General features: G+C 46.0%; 1 protein-coding gene across 11 annotated transcripts in view; it reads right to left on the reverse strand.

Annotated features, from left to right (window-relative positions):
* AGAP1 (ArfGAP with GTPase domain, ankyrin repeat and PH domain 1) overlaps window positions 1–20,470 on the reverse strand; it is a 335,199-nt gene that overhangs the window by 111,033 nt on the left and 203,696 nt on the right. For all 11 annotated transcript variants that reach the window (XM_058028448.1, XM_058028445.1, XM_058028440.1 and 8 more), the window contains one exon: window positions 9,513–9,681. In XM_058028448.1, coding sequence (XP_057884431.1) covers window positions 9,513–9,681 — 169 coding nt within the window. The remainder of the gene's footprint in view (window positions 1–9,512; window positions 9,682–20,470) is intronic.

The following is a 20,470-nucleotide window of genomic DNA, read 5'->3' on the forward strand; positions in this document are numbered from 1 at the left end:
GACCAGCAAAGCCTGTGTGTTGGGTCAGCCTGTACATCCTGCAGCCCTTGTCCCCCCAGCCAAGGACAGACTCCCATCTCCACACCGAGCCCAGGCTCCTGCTCTGCTACCTGGCCCAAGCTGGAGCTGTGAAAGAGTGGCCTCTTCAAATGCATCCTGCATGCATCAGCTGGTTGCTTAAGTTGATTAGCAGGGGGCAGTTAAATTACTATGCTAATCCATGTATTCTCAGCACTGTTTCCTTGATATGGATATGTGTATATGCTTACTGGGAAGCCTTGATTAGTTCAAGCTTCAATGTGTCAAAGGCTCCAGATTCTTTCCAAAGAATAATTTTAGCTGTACTCACATCCCTAAAGTGTGGGAGCTGATTTGAAAAGGTACTTACCTCTACCATATGCTATTTTTCTTTAAACAATTTGCATTTCAAAGGGAATATGGCATTTATATTTGAATGAATATCAGTATGTTGCCAGAACTTGTCTCAAATGAGCAAAAAAAAAGATGCTGGTCTCCTATTGAACAAAAATGTTTTCATCTACCAAAGGAGCATCAAAGAAAGAGTTCCTCTTTCTAGCTCTAGACAGCTTTATTAAAACTATCTTTTCTGATGTTATAAAACACCCCGTTACGGCCACGCTTACAAAACGTTCAAACAATTAAGCCCCACAAAACCCATCCAAATTAAGATTCAAGGTAATTTCCAGGTTTGGCCACTGCTCAGCAGAGCAGCCCCTAAGAAAAGCGAGCGTGCTCACATGAAATCCCATTTAAATGCCCATTTATTCAGTGTAAAACGCTGCAAAGAGCACGAGGAATGAAGGCAAGGAGAGTGGAGAAGCTGAGGGAAACACACACGGGGGCACAAGGAGAACAAGAGCAGAAATGCAAGACTTAGAAATGAAATTAAAATAACCAGGATCCACCCAATCAGGGGGCTTGACAAGATGTGAACAGTGTGAGTCTAACAGGTAAAAGTCAAAAGGTCTATTGTAAAAATGGGATTAAAATATGCAATTAAGGTTAATATAAACGCTGGGTTACATATGTGGAGTGACTTGTCCAACAAAAAATAAAGCACTTGTGGTTTTGGTCTTGTTTGCTCCTGTAATGGAACAGTATGAGGGACAGCATGTCTGCAATCCCACATTTGATGGTTTTTAAGTTAATAATCCTGTGAATCATCACAGGTTAGTGGAACACACACATCAGTTGAAGCCTTCACCAACTACACCACCCACTAATCCCAAATGCAGAAGGAATACAATTCACAAGCAGACCCTGAGAAGTAAGATACAAGTGACACAAACGATGCTGGGCACAAATGATTTCCATTCCCTGCTGCAGACACATTTCCTCCAAACAAATCAGCTACCAGAAGTTACATTCACAAGTGCAACCAATACACTCCTGGATTGATGGGATGAGCAGCCAGAGCAGGAGTTGTGAAGCAGAACTGTATTTTTCCATGAGGCAGCAGCGTGTGAGACTCGCAGGGGGCTGCACAGAAAGACTGAATCACATAAACTGCAGCCCTACTGCTCTGCTTTCACCATGTTTCATTTGTGCCAAGCTCCTCGAGCTCATGACGAGTTTCTCTTCCAGAAAAAAAAAAAGAGAAAGAGAAGGAAATAAACCTCTTAAGGCCAGAGGGCTGCGCTCACCAGCTGTTAGAACTAATGAAAAATACATTAGAGTTGTGGGTCAGGAAATCCTGACTCTTGATATCAGAGGGTTAATTGTTTCAAATCATGTCGGGTCAATTTGTGTTGCAGGAATTCTGCCTATTCTTGAAATGCCCTCTAATTCAGCACCAGGCACTGTCAAGTAGGTTAGATTGGCTGTGGATGCCCCTTCCAAACCCACACGGCTCCCTGGAGTCTCTTCAGGGTGGAAAGGGAGAAGCCCCACTGCTGGCTGCAGGAAGATGGGAAGCATTCCCTTCCCACCCTCAGCTCTGCAGCACGCCCAGAATGAACTCCCAGAGGTAAAGCAGAAACCTTTCCTGGGAAGTGTCTGACCATCCCAGATTCCCTTCCCACCCTCAGCTCTGCAGCACACCCAGAATGAACTCCCAGAGGTAAAGCAGAAACCTTTCCAGTGGGCAAACCTTTCCTGGGAAGTGTCTGACCATCCCAGCTGTGCTTCCTGCCTCTCCCTCACCTACCAGGAATATTTGGGGATGCTCTCCTGGGTTGCATTAGTTTGCTGCCTCAGCACCCACCTTTTCCATCCTGTGCCCACTCTGGAGATTGTGTGCTGCACTGAAATCTGAGCAAACACCTCCTTGCCTCTCCCACTGAGGAGAGCCCCATGCTGGGAAGGGAGGCCCAGGTGCCCCAGAATACAGCCCAGGTGTCTGGCTGTGTTCTCAGGAGACTGTGGGACCTGAAGAGCTCTAAATTTCAGAGCCAGGTTCTTCAGGGGGGTGGAATTCCCTCAAGTACTGCCATGGATTCTGTTCCATCCCGACGGAAGTGTGCAAGCAGCACAAGGTCCCTGCCCTGCTTCATTAGGCACCCGAAATTACCTGAGGCTCCTCACACATGAAATAAGAAGGAGTGAGGGGCAGGGTTGGACACAGATGATCCTTTAGGTCCCTTCCAACCCAAACCACTGTGACTCTGTGACAAATCTTTCCAAACCACGCTGGTTCCAGCACTGCCAACTCTCCCCCAACACGCTGACAATCACTTTCAGCACTGCAGCAGCAAACTTGCTTGTGAGTTTAACTTAGTTTTAAGACTTCTTTCTTCCAGAAGCTTTTATTTACTCAACAAAATCCCTAAGGACAAGCAGCTATTCCTAGAGGAAGCCCTTCCATGTCCATCCCTGCCGGACTGGGCTCGATCAGCAGCACACAGACTGAGTGGGGTCAGTACTAATGAACAAACAAGGCAGTGCCAAGAAATATCCTGGCAGTGAAGGACGTGGTGCTGGGAGTATAACGAGGAAAGCTATTATTCTCAGAGCATGCCAAAGCAACACAGCAAGTGTGGAGGAAAATTAAGTCATCAGAGGAGACATCTCTTCTAAAAGAAAGTTAAACCCAAGATCTTCACCGCGGGCTTCTGCTCGAGATCCCCCACTCTTTATTCTGCTGGGATCAAAGCCTGCTTTCCTTCCCTGGCAGGCAGATTATTATTATTTTTCTGTAGTTTTAACAAATAACAGTAATAAATAAGATATGCTTGACATCCTGGTTGAGGCTACCTGCTTGTTCAGGGACTGCATCTTTAAGACCCAGAAGTGAGTGCTTTGCCGGCAAAACCTGCTTTTTGTTGCTCTTATTTGGCTGTGAATCCTGACAGGAACCATGGATTTAACTTTGTGAAAAATAACAGCAGAGATCCAAACCATTCTGAGGCAGGTACAGCAGAGCATGTGCAGGCCCTGAGGCGAAGGATGTAAAATGCTCCCCAGTCCCTTCGGCTGTCTGTGGAAATGATCAATAATGGGACTGGAGAGGGGGTGGCAGGTCCTACCTGTGGGCTGGATCTGACTTTGGGAGCTTCCCACGGGCTCCAGCCCTCCCCAGGCCCTGCCAGAGCCTCCTGGGCTGGGCTGGGCTGGGCTGGGGAGGGACCACTGCTGGCATTCACCGCCTCTCCGGGAAACAGAACAAAGAAACTTTATTTTCGCAAAAGAGACAATAGATACATACGCGAGATGACTTTTTCCCTTTTTTTTTTTTTTTTTTTTTTTCCTCCCCCCTCTTTTTAATAGCTCTTGCCACTGTAACAGCAGCTAAGTGAATGCATGTCTGCAGTGTGAGCAGTTTTGATAAACAGCCTCTGCGGGCCACACAACGGGGATAATGTATCCTTAAGTACTGCCAATGAGCTGCCATTCTGCACAGCCAATTACTTCTGTGCGTCTGTCACTCAAAGGAAAAATGACTGAGCCCATTAGATCAAACCTTTGTCACTGTTCCTAATGCACTCTTAGGCCTCATTAATCTGAGGGAGCAGCAACACAGCCGCCGGTGCCTCATTGCCTCCCCCACAACAGGCCCACGTGAATCTTCTCATCTCTCCCCCAAGTGCACCACGTTAATCAAGCTCTCCTTATTACCCCGGTCCCTGTCACGCCGGAGAGCGCTCTCTCTCTTAAATGCTCTCATTATGGTCCATCTTTAGAGCCGGCTGAGTGGAAAAAAAAAAAATTAAAAAAAAAAAATAGAGGGGGAAAAAAAAAAAAAAAAGAAAAAAAACAAACCCGAGCCAGAGAGAAAGAGAAGAGGAAAAAGCAAGTCCGATCACATTAATATTCATGACAATAATTAGTATTCTAGGTCACTGAATATTCATGCTATTAGTTTGGTTTTTTATGGGTTTGCTGGATGTCCTGATTGCTGGAGTGTGGAGGAAAACAGCATGGTTGGGACTTTAGATGTCAACGGCAGTTCAATACTCCAAACACATTTGTGAATTTATTTTTTTTTCCTCCCCCGTTTGGTAAATCAGCTTCAACCCTCCCGATGGCTTTAATACCTTAAAATCACTGGGGGAAAAGCACAGACATCACCTTTTTTTACTCATCTCTTGCCAAGGCCTGAACACCCAACCAGCTCGTGCTGCTCCCTGTGACCCTCAGGACACCGGGATGGCATCGGGGGCACAGGGCAGATTTGGGATTTTGTACGGTCACAGAGCCATGAAAATCATCCAGAGGGAAACAGGCACTGCCTGCAGGCTCCAGTCACCTGCCTGAAGCTCTGTGACACATCCCCACCCTTCATCCACCTCAGCAGCATCAGGGGTTTGCCCACTCCAGAAAGGATCCTCACACAGCTCATTTTTCCCTTTTATTCTCCCTAAAGAGAAAAATCTCAGCAAACTCATCTTTCTCCATATTTAACTAATGAAGTTATTTTAACAAATATTTATTTCATTATTGTGCCCTGCTCCTTTTCTCTCATTATCGAGGGATATAGCATACTAACTAAATGAAAGTTTGTATTTCTCTAAATCTGGAAAGGGCAAATCCCAGTCCAGAGGAAGCAGAGAAAATGACCTTGAGGGATCCCCCTCTAGTGGGATGAAAGGGAAATCTCGGATGCACTTGAAATTGGGCTTTTTTTCCTCTGAAACGAGCAAACTGCCAACTTCTCCTTCCCATTGCTGCAACTGTATATCACTGAGCCAACAGCAGAGTCACCCAGATGGAAAATTGACTGGGGTGATGGATGACAAAACTAAGTCCCAAACTTGCATTTGTGATCTGTGGCAAGTGCATAAAACTGGAGCTGGTGTGTGGAAAGTGTTCTGCACCCTACTGCAGAGTTAGTGACAGACAACTCCCAACAACCTCACCAGGCCACCCTCAGCCACCTCCAAGCAGGGAATTCAGAATTTAGGGCTCACTCGAGCATTTATTTGCAAAGGCACCCACAAGGCTTTGGGAAAACTGCCCATGCTTCTGAGCTCTTGCCTTGATAAATATTTTTACTCATCACCAGCCTGATTGTAACATCTGAATCCTCACGGTGACCCCCCAGTTGAAAAAGATTATTACATGATCTGCAAAAAGCACCGAGGATTTGATAGATGATCACAATTAATGACAGACAGGAAGCTCACAGTGGTGAGAAGGTGGAGCTGCCATTCCTGCAGCATCTGAAATGTCACAAGCAGTTAGCAGATAACAACCTTCAGCACACTTAACGATGGCCCTGGCACTAACACATTTTTGGATACTTCACATACTGTACACTCACCATTTTAAGGAAATTTAATAGCACCAAATTTTTTAAATGAAGTGCTAATCAGGAAACAATTTATCTCTACACCATAAGCTATTTTTAGTCGTGAACTTTCTACATCAGTGGCTCTTGCTACAGCTCAGGCTTTGGGTTGTTTGGAGAGGAGAAGAAATAAATGACTCCTGGGAGAGATTTCAGGAATAAGTTCACCTTCAGGTCAAGCAGCTCAAATCCAACCCAATTCAGGAGTGATGAAACCTGGAGCCACTCCTGGCTCCCAAGCCAGGCTGAGCCAGCTCCTAAGGGCAGAGAGACTGGCCAGTGGGATGGACAGGACAGGACTCTGGCCCTGCTCCCAGCTCTTGGAGAAGGCTGGAACTGAGCAAGTCCAAGAATTACCCTTTTATGAAGGACTTCCAACTGAGCTGCATCCACAGAATGATGCTCAGTGCCATGTAAATTCCATTTAAATTTCAGTTACTTCACCACTGTTTGTCAGCTTGGACTGAAAATACCACAGAAGCGACATAATTTTGGATTGAAGGCAGCAAACATCCATTTTTCCCCAGCTCACAGTTTCCTACCAAGTTAGCTTACAAGTGCGAGCACCTTCCCTGAAGCCACAGTTAACAACCTGCTATTTAAAGTCTATACAACATAAATAACAACCCTGCATCTCTCTGTGTTTTCTGGGAGAAGCTGCCACACAGAATCCCAGCTCTTACACAATAAACCCCAAAGAACCCAAGAAGGGACCAGTTTTCAAATCAAAGTAAACCTTTTTCCAGGCAAGGTGCTTGGCTTTGCAACAGCAGGAGAAGCCCATCCTTCTACTCCTTTCCCTGCTTTCTGACAGCACAGAAAATATTCCTTTTTCCTGCTGCTGTTTCACTTCCAGTTTGTTCACTGTCCCGCCATGACTCTGACAATGGACTGAGTCTTGATGTTAAGGGAAAATTGCTTTTTTTGTTTTTCCCAAGCACTTGTGCCAGTGGAAACCCAGCAGGGAAGAGTAATCCAGACTTTTTAAAACTCATATATTTTCATAAAGGTGGGGATTTTTCTCCCCCCTTTTTTTTTTACATCTCTGAAATGGAAACTCTCAAGGACTGGAACTGAGTTTGTCCTTCCCAAATTCCCAATATTGCCCTGATCAGCCTCATTCCCCCTATTCTGCTCACTGTTATGGGAAGCACCTTGGGAAAGACCCAAGGTGGGAGGAAATTCAAGGTGTCTGATACATCACTGAAGTCCAAAAAGGCTTCAGAGAGGGAAGGGGATGAGGAGGAGGAGCTGCTCTGCTGCCTCACAGACCATGGTGGGAGCAGAAGAGTGGTTGGATCACCATAAATCACACTCAGAGAAAACTGTTTGCTTAAATATGAACTTAAAATATCAGTTACAGGCAATCAAATGGGCATTTTATCCATAGATTTCTTGGCAAAGTTGGCATGGAAATCCATCCTTAAGGGGCATCTTCCAAGCAGGGCTTAAGTGTCAAAGGAAGGCACCAACCAAGCCAAGCAGTATTTAACATTTGGGGATGAGGTAATGTGAAGCAGAGAAAACAAAGTGAATTTACAGGCCTAAAAATCAAAATAGAAAGTGCTGATTTTTCCTGTTTGGTCCAAGCCTCCTCCACATGGCAGAGCTGTGTACAAAACCCTCCCAGTGTAACCAGTAAGTGACAAGCTCAGCCCTGTGATCCATTTAAGGCACCACAAAGGCTCAAGACACCACTTTTCCACCAATACCAAGTGAGGGGAAGCTCTGAGGCAGCAGCACAGCCTGCAAGGGATGATTCCCAGGTGCTTTGACGTGGGGAGATATGTTTTGGGTGTGGGAGATAACTGCAGATATTCCAGGGCTCCTCCTGCCCCTCCAGAACTCAGCCCCAAGAACCTCATCAGAGTTCAGATGAAGAATGCAGGCACAGCTTGGGACAGTGCCCTTCTTTTCTTTATTTTCTTTCTTTTTAGTAATTCTTAACTGATTAATCCTTTTTATGTTTGCTTTTAAGCCAGTAACAAGCAGCAGCTGCTGCCCAGACATCAACAACAGCAAAGTCTTTCAGTATTTCTAAGCAAGAGGATGAGGAAGCCAAGAGGGAGGAGAGAAGCTCCAACTATTCCCACAGTGTTATTTGAAATTCACTACCTGAATTTCCCATAATTTGGAATTTCTGGCATAATTGACTTGTGTGATCAAACCTCAGGCTGGCCAGGACACACACACACACACACACACACACAGTGAGAGCTGCCTGCTGCAAACTCTCAGGCAAAGTTTCCCTCTGACCTGGCAAACCAAGTAGATGCCAAAACATGTAAATTCCATGCTATAAACCTTAAATTCTTACATATCTCTAAATATGTTTCCAGAAACTTGCTTTTCTGAAGCTATCAAGCTATTTTTACTGTGTTCAAATGCGTTAAAAGCTGAAACCTATTTAAATGTCTCCCCTGCAGTTTACTGACTCAGCCCAGCACTTTGCTTCCCTAAATTAGGAAGTATAATGAAAACCAAAGCACTCTCCACACCTGGTCATCTGAATTATACAGAAAACTGGAAAAAAACAACCCCAACCATAAATCATTTTCTCCTATGAGCTCTGTCAGGTCAAATCCTGAACAAGGGTTTGATGAAATCATGGCTTCAGACACCTCAGGGCCCAGCCTGGGATCTCCAGGAGTTTCTGCTCAGTGGCACCACTTTAAAAATCCATCTCAAACAGCACCATTCAGAGCTGGAAGGGAAAAAACACTTCTCAGTTTTCTCCTAATAAAGGGAAATGTCTCAAAAATGCCGGGAATTCCACCTTGGCTTGAAGGACTGAGGTTTGGAATTAGATGATATTTAAGGTCCCTTCCAACCCAAACCAGCCTGATCCTATGAAGCATGAGACAGATAATGATCATTATCATTATCCAAGAGAAGACACCTGAATATCCAGGAATGCCAGGGCTGCTCATCCCAGCGGGTTTTGCACAGGGCCAGGAGTGTGGGATGGTTTTGCTGGCACATGCAGGAGGTGTCTGCATTACCCATAAATGCAGAAGGCACTTGGCACTTTATGGATGTCATCCCAAACATGCTGACAGAACTTCCACTAGCCCATTATGAGTTTTGCACAAGCTGTGCATTTTACAGGATAAATTGTCTCCAATGTTTTCCCTTAATGCAATTTTTTAAAATCCACTTAGCTGTATGGACAAGTACTTCAGCAAACAATAAACATCTTTGTTTAGAGCTCAGAAGGAGCTATAAACCACTTCCACCAATAAATTAAAAAGCTTTCCACAGAAGAATCTTGCTGTTAGAAGAATGCATAATACTGAACCTTCCAAAAGTGGAAAGAAGGGCTGTGGGTCTCACCAGGAAGCCATAAAAAGTCCTTTCAGATCATACAGCATTTGCTTTTCCTAAGTATTAGCTAAGAGATCATAGATTCCTCCCATACGTTAATGACTGGGAAATTATGTAGGGCTTTGGCAAGTACAGGGTAACAAATACACAAAAACAGACACTGAAGGCTACCCAGAAACTCAGAATCCCTTGTGGGGGACAAATCAGCAGTCAGGGCTCAAAAACCTCCACATCAGTGGGTTTGTAAATCCCAGAATGGTTTGGGTTGGGAGGCATCCTACAGTTCAACTAATTCCACCCCCTACCACGGGCAGGGAGACCTTCCACACCACCAGCCTGGCCTGGAACCCCTCCAATGATGGAGAGATATCCATCCCTGTCCCAGCTGCTCATGGAAATGCAGATTGTCTCCCATTTCCCCGCATGCCAGGTGCTCCCTTACCTGAATTTGGCGAGATGTGTAAACTGCTCATGTCTTTGGAGAGGCCGTTGGTTTTGGGGCTGGAGATGGGGGCACAGGCTGAGGTGGCTCGGGGTGGCCTCTTGCCAGGGACCTTCACAGTGGTTCTCAGCAAGTCAATCTCTTTGCCATGGACATTCTGCATGTAATCCTGCAGAGAGAGGAGAAAACCCCAAACACAGCATCAGACAGGGAGTTCTGTAAGAATTAACACAACATCAGACAGGGAGCTCTGGACAATTAACAAACCTGGTTTCACAAGGCTCTGGCCCTACACTCTCTGCCCATACCCACCATATGGTTTTCCCCTTGCTTCCATGTTCATGATAATCCCTTCCACACTTCTCACAATTCACCCCATAAGTCTGGAGCTTTCTCACAGATCCCCTAACTTCCAGCTGGGTAAGAGGTGATTCACAACACAGCCACGTGTGGGAATTCACTAGCTAAAGATCCCAAACACGAGGAGAAGACCAAGTGTACCTCCTGAGCACATTCACTTGTGTCTCCTCTCTGCCAGTGTTTTATGCCCTCATCTCTCTCTCCCTCAAATTTGGCTGGAATGGGTCAGCAGGCACCAAAGTTACCAAAGAGCACCAGCAGGGAAGGTTTCAGCAATTCCAACATTGTTTCCTTACAATATGACCCTTTCTGCACCTACACAAAACATCATCAAAGGGGAAAAAAATCATGCAAATTACATCTGATTAGAGCAAACACTGGGAGCCAGAAGTGGAAAAGGATTTTGCTAATTCTTGCTTGCAAAGCCACAAAGGGGAAATAAACAGAAAAGCAAATGGACATGGGTGTTTTTATCAGAGGGCAAATTGATCCTGGGATACACCAGCACAGCTATTTCCAGGAGAGATGGTGAATGTTAAAGGCAGCACACAAGACACCAGAGCTCTCATCTCCTGGTACACAGGGCTGTGGTCACTCACATTCCTGAAAAAAATAATTGAAACTGGGACAACTATAGGGACATGGAAAGCAACAAAAGAGACACTCTCTTAAAGAGGACATGCAAGAGGGGCAGCATAGGAGAGGAAAATCAGGGGTGAAAAGGGGCAAGGGCACTGCACAAAAAGATACCTGGGCTGCCCAGAGAAGCTGGGGCTGCCCCTGGATCCCTGGAAGCGTCCAAGGCCAGGCTGGATGGGGCTTAAGATAGTGGAAGGTGTCCCTGGCCATGGCAGGGATGGAATGGGATGAGCTTTGAGGTCCCTTTCAACCCAAACCACTCCAGGACTCTGGGATTAAGGACCCCGAGAGAAAAACAGCGATTTGAGGTGGCTGGGAGAAGATCTGGGCTCCCACTTTACAAGAGATTTCCTGAATTTACCCGAAATCTGTATCACTGCTGCCACAATCCAGAGAGATGATTGCTCCTTCATCAAGATTCTTTCACCTTTGGCAGTTTTTACAGCACAAATTATTTATTCTGCTCAAAACCCATCAAAAACCTGGACCAGCAATAATTTCTTCATGGTTAACAGAAATCAGTGATAAAACCCTTGAACTAAGCCATCACAGCAGCTTATTTTTCCCAAGCTGAGAATTACTAGCAGGAAAAGGTGGTGTCTGAACAATTAGAGGGGAGAGGACACAGCGCTCTGCTGCCCAGAGAAAAACAAAGGCAATCCACTCAGAAAAATTCCTTTACTAGGTGTTGGGAGAACAAACACCTTCCATCCATAAATCATGAACTCAGCAGAACTTTCTTGTTCGGGCGTCACTTCTTCACAAATTAAAACAACAATAAGCAGAAGATAATTGAGCATTCATTGCTTGTGGGCTGTAAAGTGAGGTTTAATCGGGGAGTGACTAAACCTCGGCAGGTGCCCTTTCCCAACAGTTTTATTTAACCTACAACCAACTTCAGCTGGAGAAGGGGGTTTGGGATGCAGTTCAGATGAAGGCTGGGTGTGATTTCCCGACTTGAGATGTGGCAGGGTGTTGTTAAAGGCCTTTTGGCTGGGTGCAAAGCAGGCTGAGGTGAGCCACAAAACCACTTGAGGAAGCAAACACAAAACCAACGAGTTGCCGCCGCGGGAGCGAAGCGCCCGAACCGCAACAGATGCTGGGAAGGTATTAATGTCAGCTTAAATATTTATGGGGATATATCAAATGTAAATAATAAAGGCCCTTTCATCGTGGGCAGGGTGCAGGGCGATAATCTGCAGGTCTCCCCGAGGAGGGGAGGGCAAGGAGAGCGCTCCCAGCCCCCTCAGATCCTCGGCTCGCTCGGGGAATGAAAGTTCAAACCACAAAATGACGCCGGGGCTTCAGAGGAGCAATGGAGGGTTTGATCAGATTAGAACAGATGAGGGCCTTGCTGTCATCTGAAATATGCTGTGTTAAAGAGAAGACAGCAAGCTGGATTTTGATATGCAAATGGTACAGGGATAACTCCCCAAGATGTTAGTTGTAGAAAATGCTGATCCGAGAAAAAAGGGGGAAAAAAACCCTTTAACAAGGCATGAGGGTAATTCAAAGCCAAGTACTTTTAAACAGCACTTAACAAGTCCCTGGAGCCCACTCAACAGTGGGCCACCCCAGACGTGCCATCTTCTGCCCCTCAACAGCTTGAAAAAGTAGTAATTGCGAATCCATTTGCATTTTTCTTCTCAACTTGTCCGCGTTCATCATTCGGCAAGGCAGGGGGAAAAAAAAAATAATAAAAAAATAGAAATTAAAGGCAGCAGCAAAGCAGAGGGACCCCTCCCCAAACACGTGGCGCAGAGGAGACGCGGGCCCCGCGCTCGCACCTCCGCCGCCGCTTGTTTTTTACATTTCGCTCCTAATTATGTTGCATCTATTGCCATACACTTAATTAGCTGCATTAATGTGATTTCTTTTCACATAGTCAAGCAATTAAGAGCTATGATTGAGTTTCATTCAATTAGCCTCAACAAACATGCTAATTGATGTCCCAGATGCAAATGAGGTGCAGTGAGAGAAACCTGCTAGCAATTGAGAGTTGTGGCAGGGGGGACCCGGCGCTCGCAGCTCGCTGGCAGCAGCAGCACGGCTTAACACGGCTCCCCCTGCTCCTCCCAGGGCAGGGGGGACACCAGCCATGTCCCAGAGAGATCCCTACAGGATTGAATGCGGGAAGCACAGGATTGAATGCGGGAATCACAGGATTGAATGCGGGAATCACAGGATTGAATGCGGGAAGCACAGGATTGAATCCAACGGGCGCCGTCTGTTGCTCCGGTGGCTGGTGGATCGTTCTGCTGTCCCAGGTCTCCATGCAGAGCTGTGAGACACCGGGCAGGCCATGGCCTGCAGTCAGCACTAACTGGCAGCTCCATCTTAGTCAGAGCAGGGCGATGCTGCCTCGGCATCCATCAATCCATAATCCCCAAGTCGCGCTCCCCGCGTCGATTCCCGTCCCTTCTCCTCCTCCCCGGGTTACCGCTCCGCCACGGCGCCACCGAGGTGTTAATGTGACTACTCAAGGCCATTGACCATTATCTACAGGACTAAATAAACTGTTAAAATATCAGGGGGAAATCAGAAAAGCTGCATTGACTGAAGATGACGCCAAACATTACTTGACAGCCCCACAAAATGAATTGCCTTGAGTAAGAAAGGAACGATGCGCCATGACACAGAATAATGTAAAGTAAAATTACTTTAGTCCTGCTCTTCTTACAGCAGCTCTCTGTTTACAAGAGCAGAAATTAATTTAACCAATTAACTGAGCAGGAGCCTTTCAGACATGCAAATTGAGCAAATGGGTATGATCATGTTTTCTAAACAAGCCTACCCAAAAAGTGACACCCCCGTTTTGGGGGGGTCTCTTTGGATTTTGAATGCCAGCAGTTGTTGAATTTACAGCTGCACATCACAGTGATTTCAGAGACACTCCAGCAAGGGCCACAAGCTGAACCCAGGCTATGCGTGGCTCCAGCTTGATGCCTATGTCCAACCTGGCCCTGAGCACTTCCAGGGATGGGGCAGCCACAGCTCCTGCGGGCAAGGGCCTCCCCACCCTCACAGGGAGGAACTCCTTCCCAATATCCAATCTGAATCCACTCTCCTTCAGCTTAAAGACATTCCCCCTTGTCCTTGTGCTCTAGAGCCAGGCTTAAGTTAAAGACATGGCTCAGATTATCAAAAACATGGATATAAAAAACGTTACAGAGTTTGAGGGTTTTCAAATAATACAAGAGTGGTGGATAGGCAGAAAGCCCTTCACTGGGGTTACAGTTTTACCCTGGGCAAAGGGGTTTCCAAGCTCACACTGAAATCACTCACCTCGGGATAAGCCATGTGTCACAACACTAAAATGCAAAATAATATCTGCTCCTTCCTCGAGGTCTCCCTGTGTTTCTTCCATCTGTCCCACTGCCACCCTTTTCCAGGGCACCACATATGAAATGAGAGACTCTCCAAGAGCAGTGACTTTCAAAGCTATAATGGTATACAGGTATGAATATCACACTTTTTTTGTCCTTTTCAGCTATTCTGAGCTCTCAAAAGCCTGTTTTTTCATCACTAGGAACAGGTCCAGACTAAAAATCCTCCCCAGATCTCTGCCTGGTTTCCACTCAGAGATGATGAGCTTCTAACCTATCCCTGGTAGTGTCCAAGGCCAGGTTGGATGGGGCTGTGAACAACCTGGGATAGTGGAAGACATGGCAGGGAGGTGGAATGAGATGAGCTTCAAGGTCCCTTCCAACCCAAACCATTCCCTAAAAAACACCTTCATTTTGTGGCAGTTTTCCCCCACTGTTCAATCAGATGTAACACTCCTAAGGCTCCACTTACTGAGGTTGAAGTAGTGTTTCCTGATCTGAGGCGTAATAAAAATTATTATGGAAAAGGAAGTTTATGGTTGCACCTCTGGATGACATTTCAAAGACTGTGTGCAGCGTATTTTTTGAAAGACAATTCCAATTTTGTGAGCTGACCTACTGGAGGCACAAAACCTATTGTTCACCCTCAGCAACAACCAAATCCTCTTCCCCCCAAACCAACAGCAGCCCGGGAAATTGGATGGAGCCCTGACTTTTGTGCCTCTCCGTGGCAGTCAGACATTTTTATTGCAAAACGCCGTCTGGAAAAGATGCAAAACAAAATTGCTAAACTGCAAAAAGAAGAAAAGGAGGGGGGGGGGAGGAGAAGGAGAAAAAAAACAAAAGGCCCCCTTCCCTTTGCTTATTGAGTTCAAAGGCATAACATGCAGCACCCTGCAGCAAATGGGAAGCTACACTAATTTTAAAGCCATAAAACGCTATAAAGTGCCCTGCGGGGCAGGACTACACTGGAGCTAGTTGCACCTAAATAAGCCATGGTTCATTTACTTCGCAGCTTAGCCTAATGTAATCATCAGCAGATTCCTAGCCTAGAGTTGTAAGAGGCGCGGAGCCGCGGCCGCCGAGGCGACACTCCCAGCCACGGAGGGGCCGCCGCCACATCGCCGTTGATTAGAAAATTTTTCAGTTTTGACAAGCCCTTAATGAACATAAATCGCTCCTTGATTGGTTTCCGTGTGGGGCCACGGGCACACCTAAGAAGGAACGGCAACAAAAAAAAAAAAACCCACAAGTCTCCCCAAGTCCTGAGCCTCGCTGCTTTTCCCAGGAAGGGCCTGAGCTGTGGATGGAGCGTGGGGATATGAGCCACAGTGGAATAAATTCATCAAATGGTCCTGGGGAATTAGCTGTCCCCCCCTCTCGCATATAAACACGGCCATAATGTCATTCAGCTTCATAATACACAGTTAATCTTAAGGAGAGCCATGAAATGTTATTTTCTGAGGAGAAGAGAGGAATGGGAATGCGTTCTGGAAAACACTGATCGCCCCAAAGCGCTCTGTCCTGACAAAAGGAAGGGCATCATGAATCTGTTCGCTTCACGTTGGGAATCAAGAACATTAAATTTCAGTAATAAAAAGCACTGGCTATATCTATAGCGAGGTGTTAATCAGCTCCATCAGTGTTGCAGGAGCAGGGGAGGAAGGCAGGGCAAGACTTGGAACACAACAGCAACAAAATGTTGGTCCTTCTGTAAATGGATCCCTTATTTGCATAACATTTTAAGAAAACTCTTCCCCTTGCACTTCACTTCTCATTCAGCCTTTGTAACGAGAGCTGCTGTAAAAGACAAACCAGAGTTTTACCATCCTGAGTAATTTATGAAGCATTTATACCCACAGCAGTTAGCTCGGCTGGACAGGAAGCTCTAATTTTATAAACCCCCCTGATTAATTATTAGCTTGGCTTTTGCCTTTTAAATTGCAACTTATTCTGACCCTCAGAATCTCCCTTGGCCTTCAGAAGGAGCAGACAGGCACTGGAATGTGTGTTAGCTGCAGCCTGTGCAGCTCTGCCAAAGCACAATTGTGTTTGCCACACTGCTGAGTGTCGACTCCCTCAGGGGCACAGAGGCCTGGACAGATCCTCGTGGGTCACTTCCCACCCAGGATATTCTGTGCTGCTGTCATCTTCAGTTTTATATTTTTCTCCCAAATTTATCTTCACTCCATTACATCTTTCAGATTAAGACAATAAAGAAGTTTTCCAAGAAGCTCGAAAGTGACTGAGTGATCTGAGCTACAGCACTTTATAAAAATCAGGAATTACTGTACTCATATTTAACTGTTCCTATCATTAATTTTCTTCTATCCTAACCAATGTTTTAGGCATGCTAGTGGATGCAGTAGTAACTACAATAAAGCTTCAGATTTATCTTCATCAATACTCAAGCTGCAGGATGTGTTTTGATCACTGCTCTCTCAGGAGGGACAGCCACATCACACGTGAAAAGTACCACAGAATCCCAGAGTGGTTTGGGTTGGAGCAGACCTTAAAGCTCATCCTGTTCCACCCCCTGCCATGGACAGGGACCTTCCACTATCCCAGGTTGCTCCAAACCCTCTCCAGCCCAGCCTCCAGCACTTCCAGGGTCCTTTTGTCAGTCTAAAGACTGATTTGAGGATTAGCTGTTTTTAGGAAATGCCACTTGAAAGGCCCTTCAGAGCCAGCCAATATCCAGCTTTACGTTCCTTCAGAGCAAAAACAAGGGGGAAATAAATGGACATACATGATGGTATTTTAGAAATATGTGAGCATGAATATTTTTATTAAAGCAACACAAACAACACACTTCAGAGCTATTGAACTGCCTGAGGCAACAACCTGGAAATAAGGCTGAGCTGCAACAATGGCTGTGGGGGATATTCCTAATGGGAAGGGGAGCATGGGTCCTTGGCTGCAGCAGCACCAGGGGCTGACTGGCCACACAGGACAGCACACTGCTCTCAAGGATGAGGGGAGATGGGATCCTGCATTTGCAAGCAGCCTTTTTGTTTCTAAATAGTTCAGGAAAATCACAAGAGCTGGTAGCAAAAATTTCAACTGCAGCTCTGAGAGAAATGCTGAGACCAGAGAAAAGTGCATGGAGCTACAACACTTCCAGATACCAACACAGAGGACATCCTCTAAATCCTCCTGCTTCTCACCATCTGCTTTTTCTGGAGAAAATGGCCAAGCAGAGAAAGCTCAAACAACACTTCAAGCCTTAAGGAATTTTAACATATTTGTAGGGTCTTCCCAGAGAATGTGTCCATATAATATATTGCTGAAGCTCTCGTGCCAAGTTTAGCCTAGTGTTGGATCTGACTCTCTATCAGGCTGAAATATTGCCTTTAAAAAAAAAACCAACAATATATTTGAGGATAGAACAACACTGCTAACATTCACATGCCAGCACTGTATTTAAGGGAGAATTTGGAACTGTGGCTCCGGTCAGATGAATTGAGCAAACCAGGTGAATCCACACCTGCCTTATGGAGATAAAGCCAGATTTCCCCCCTCAATCACATTTACGATCCCCAGGTCATCACACCAGACCAGTGAAGATGAAGGTTACAGGCTGCAGCCAGCAAACACCAACCTTGCTATGCACATGTGGTTTGTGTACCCGCCGTGTTCTAGGTGGGCATCACTAGGGGAATGGGCATTCCTTCTCATGTATTTAAGAAGCTCTTCTCCTCCCATAAGGTGCCCCAGCACTGAAATCAAATCTAGACCAAATTAAACATAAAAGGGGAAAACTGCCCTTACCAAAAACTAGCTGTTTTCAGCCTTTTTAACCTTTTTCCTTCTTTTCACAACCGAGGCGCAGCGATGGTGAAGACACGAGAGCAGAGAAGGGACATCCGCAGCTAAAGCTGTGTCACGTGCTGACCCGTGGCACGCTGGCAGCCCTGTGGCAGGCAGCCAGTGGTGAAACATCATCAGGTATTCATCAGGAGAAGGCTCAGATAAAGCAGGGCTGCCCAGCAGGTATCCTGGTGAATGCATTCCGGGAGCATCCCGCCATTAAAAAGCCAGGAGATGCCTCGGCGAATTCCCCCGGGGCCCTTTGGGGAGGCTGACACGGAATTTGCCGGCCAGAATTTTAGTGATCCACTCCACAGCTCTGCTCCAGAAGCCTAAGATGAATAGGGAGCTCTGGTGAACTTTGAAGCCTGAGGGTCAAAGTTCTCTCTCATTATCCCCAACCATTTTCTATCGGCGCAGCTCCTCGGCGTCCCAAGGGACGGGAAGGTTTGAGGCTCTTGAAAAAACCTGACACGACCAAGTCAGGAAACAGTAGGGTGCTTATGTACACATATTTTTCTTCCCCCGTTTCCCTCTCCCCCCACTTTCTTGAAAAGAAACGAGAGGAATTTTGCTATTGTGTCAAACATCAACCTGGTGGCACCGGGAGTCGCTCGTGAGGCTGGCACAATGCCGCGCTCGTTTCAGCACGCTGCCCTGCCAAACAGCCTGACCCTCCCAGGGACACCTCCTCTGCAAAAAAGGGCCTCATTTGATTTTTCCCTCCCCACCCCAAAACCTTTCATTGTGCAGGCAATGCTTTCAAGGAGGATGTCGGGGCTGGATTCTGCAGTACCTGTTTTCTGTGTTTAAGCCACTGCTTCGTGCCTGAGCTGCTGCCGAATGCATCTGGCAGAGACAACTGATGCACCTGTGGCCAAACCTCGAGCAATATTTAACACAGCGCTCACTATCAGCCACTAAACGTTGTCATTGGCCCTTCAAACACCAGGTGTTAGGCTCTGACTCAAACCACAGGCTGGACAGACCAAATGATCCCCTAGATTTCCTTTCTCTGCCACCACTAGAGGCCAGCCCACCTTTCACTGCAATTAAAAATTCACTCCAGAATTAAAAGAGCAACATTTTGATGAACTCAAATGATATACACATTTGAAGCAACCCAAATCTGATTAGAGCTAGGCTTTGCACAAGTTTGGGAAACTGACTTTAGACAGCAAACAAAAGCTCTTTTCTTCACTGCTGCTTAATGGGAAACTTGGTAGGAATAAGGTCTGATTTTTCAAAACAATGTAAGAAATTATCCCAGACAGCAATGGAAGCACAGCATTAAAAATTCATCGCTTTCTTGTGAAAAAAAAGGAACAAAAAAATACTGACAAACAAAAACCAGCAAAACCAAACCAGAAACACAGTATCAGAGCTCTGGTTGGGGGAAGACCCTCTCACCTGACAATTCCCAGACTGTGACATTCCTGCTAACAAAGTTTAGTACAAAGTGTACTGGGCGTGTGACTGACTGAAAAGATTTGTGGTTCTCTCACAAACCCTTCTGATCCACACAAGGAGGAAAAGGCAACACCGAGCCCAGCACCTTCTTCTTGGGGTGGGGGGGCACGGTGGAGGACAGAGGGAAACAATTACAGGCTGGTAATTACTTCTTCTTTAAATGGATTCCCTCTAATCTCCGATGGATTTACCTCTAATCTCAAAGTAATTACGTGTAACCTCAGTGGATTCTCACTCTGGGGGCGCCGCCGCTGCTCCGGGGGAGCCTGCACAGGAGAAGTTTCTCCATTGTCTGCCAGAGCAGTGGAAAACTCACACGTGCACAGCCCTGGCAGGAACAATAGAGCCTTTTCCAGCAGCCAGGAAGGGGCCAGGGCACACACAACAGCTTCATCCTCGTTTGGTGACCAGCATAATCTGAGGCACACTCAGGTGTGCTCCATGGGGCATGCAGAATCCCTGCTTCCCTTCTGCGACCAATGCCAACACACAAATCTGGGTGTTTCAGGGCTACTTCACAGCAGAATTAGTCACGTTTGGGCACTAAAATTGGGCAGAAAGACATGAACTCCATCACACAAAGGAGCAGTGAAATCCCTGCTCCAGAACACCAGGGCTGAGGGACAAGGTTTCTGATGGGAAGCAGCAATGCCTGGAAGCTACTTGTCATCTCATTTACCACATAATGTGTAAGAGAAATGGACATCACATCAGAAACCACAGCAAAGCATCATCATGGCAGGACCTGAGACCATAAAACCTTGTGTCAAGGCAGGGGGAAAGTGCTAATATTCCACAGACAGGGGCAAGCACAGCATCAGCGTGGCCAGGCATGGATGTGGCACTTGGGGAGGGGGTTTAGTGCTGGGCTGGATGACCTTAGAGTGCTTTCCAACCTTAATGATTCTAGGGCTCCATGCTCCTCAGACACCGCCCAGCTAAAGCAGAAGTTTCCTGCCAGTTCCAGGTGCAGGTTTGTAAACCCCAAAATTAATAGGAAATGCATCAAAACCTTGATTTTCACTCCTTAATGAAAACGTGACCAGGAGCTCAAGATGCCACCAACAGGTTTAGAAACAACTGACCCTAAAAACATTACAAGTGGCAACCCTCTGATTTGCATGTGTGGGATGATGATAAAATACAAGATCAGATATTATATAAAACCACACATACATGTATATCTTTATATATATTTATATACTTGTATTTATTTTTATATATTTATATATATAGGTAGGTATTTCTAATCTATATATCAAATATCCATATATCTCACATCTTTATCTATCTATCTATCTATCTATCTATCTATCTATCTATCTATCTATCTACCTATTATCTCTCTATCTA

Source organism: Melospiza georgiana, chromosome 7, assembly GCF_028018845.1.
Source record: "Melospiza georgiana isolate bMelGeo1 chromosome 7, bMelGeo1.pri, whole genome shotgun sequence".
Lineage (NCBI taxonomy): Eukaryota > Metazoa > Chordata > Aves > Passeriformes > Passerellidae > Melospiza > Melospiza georgiana.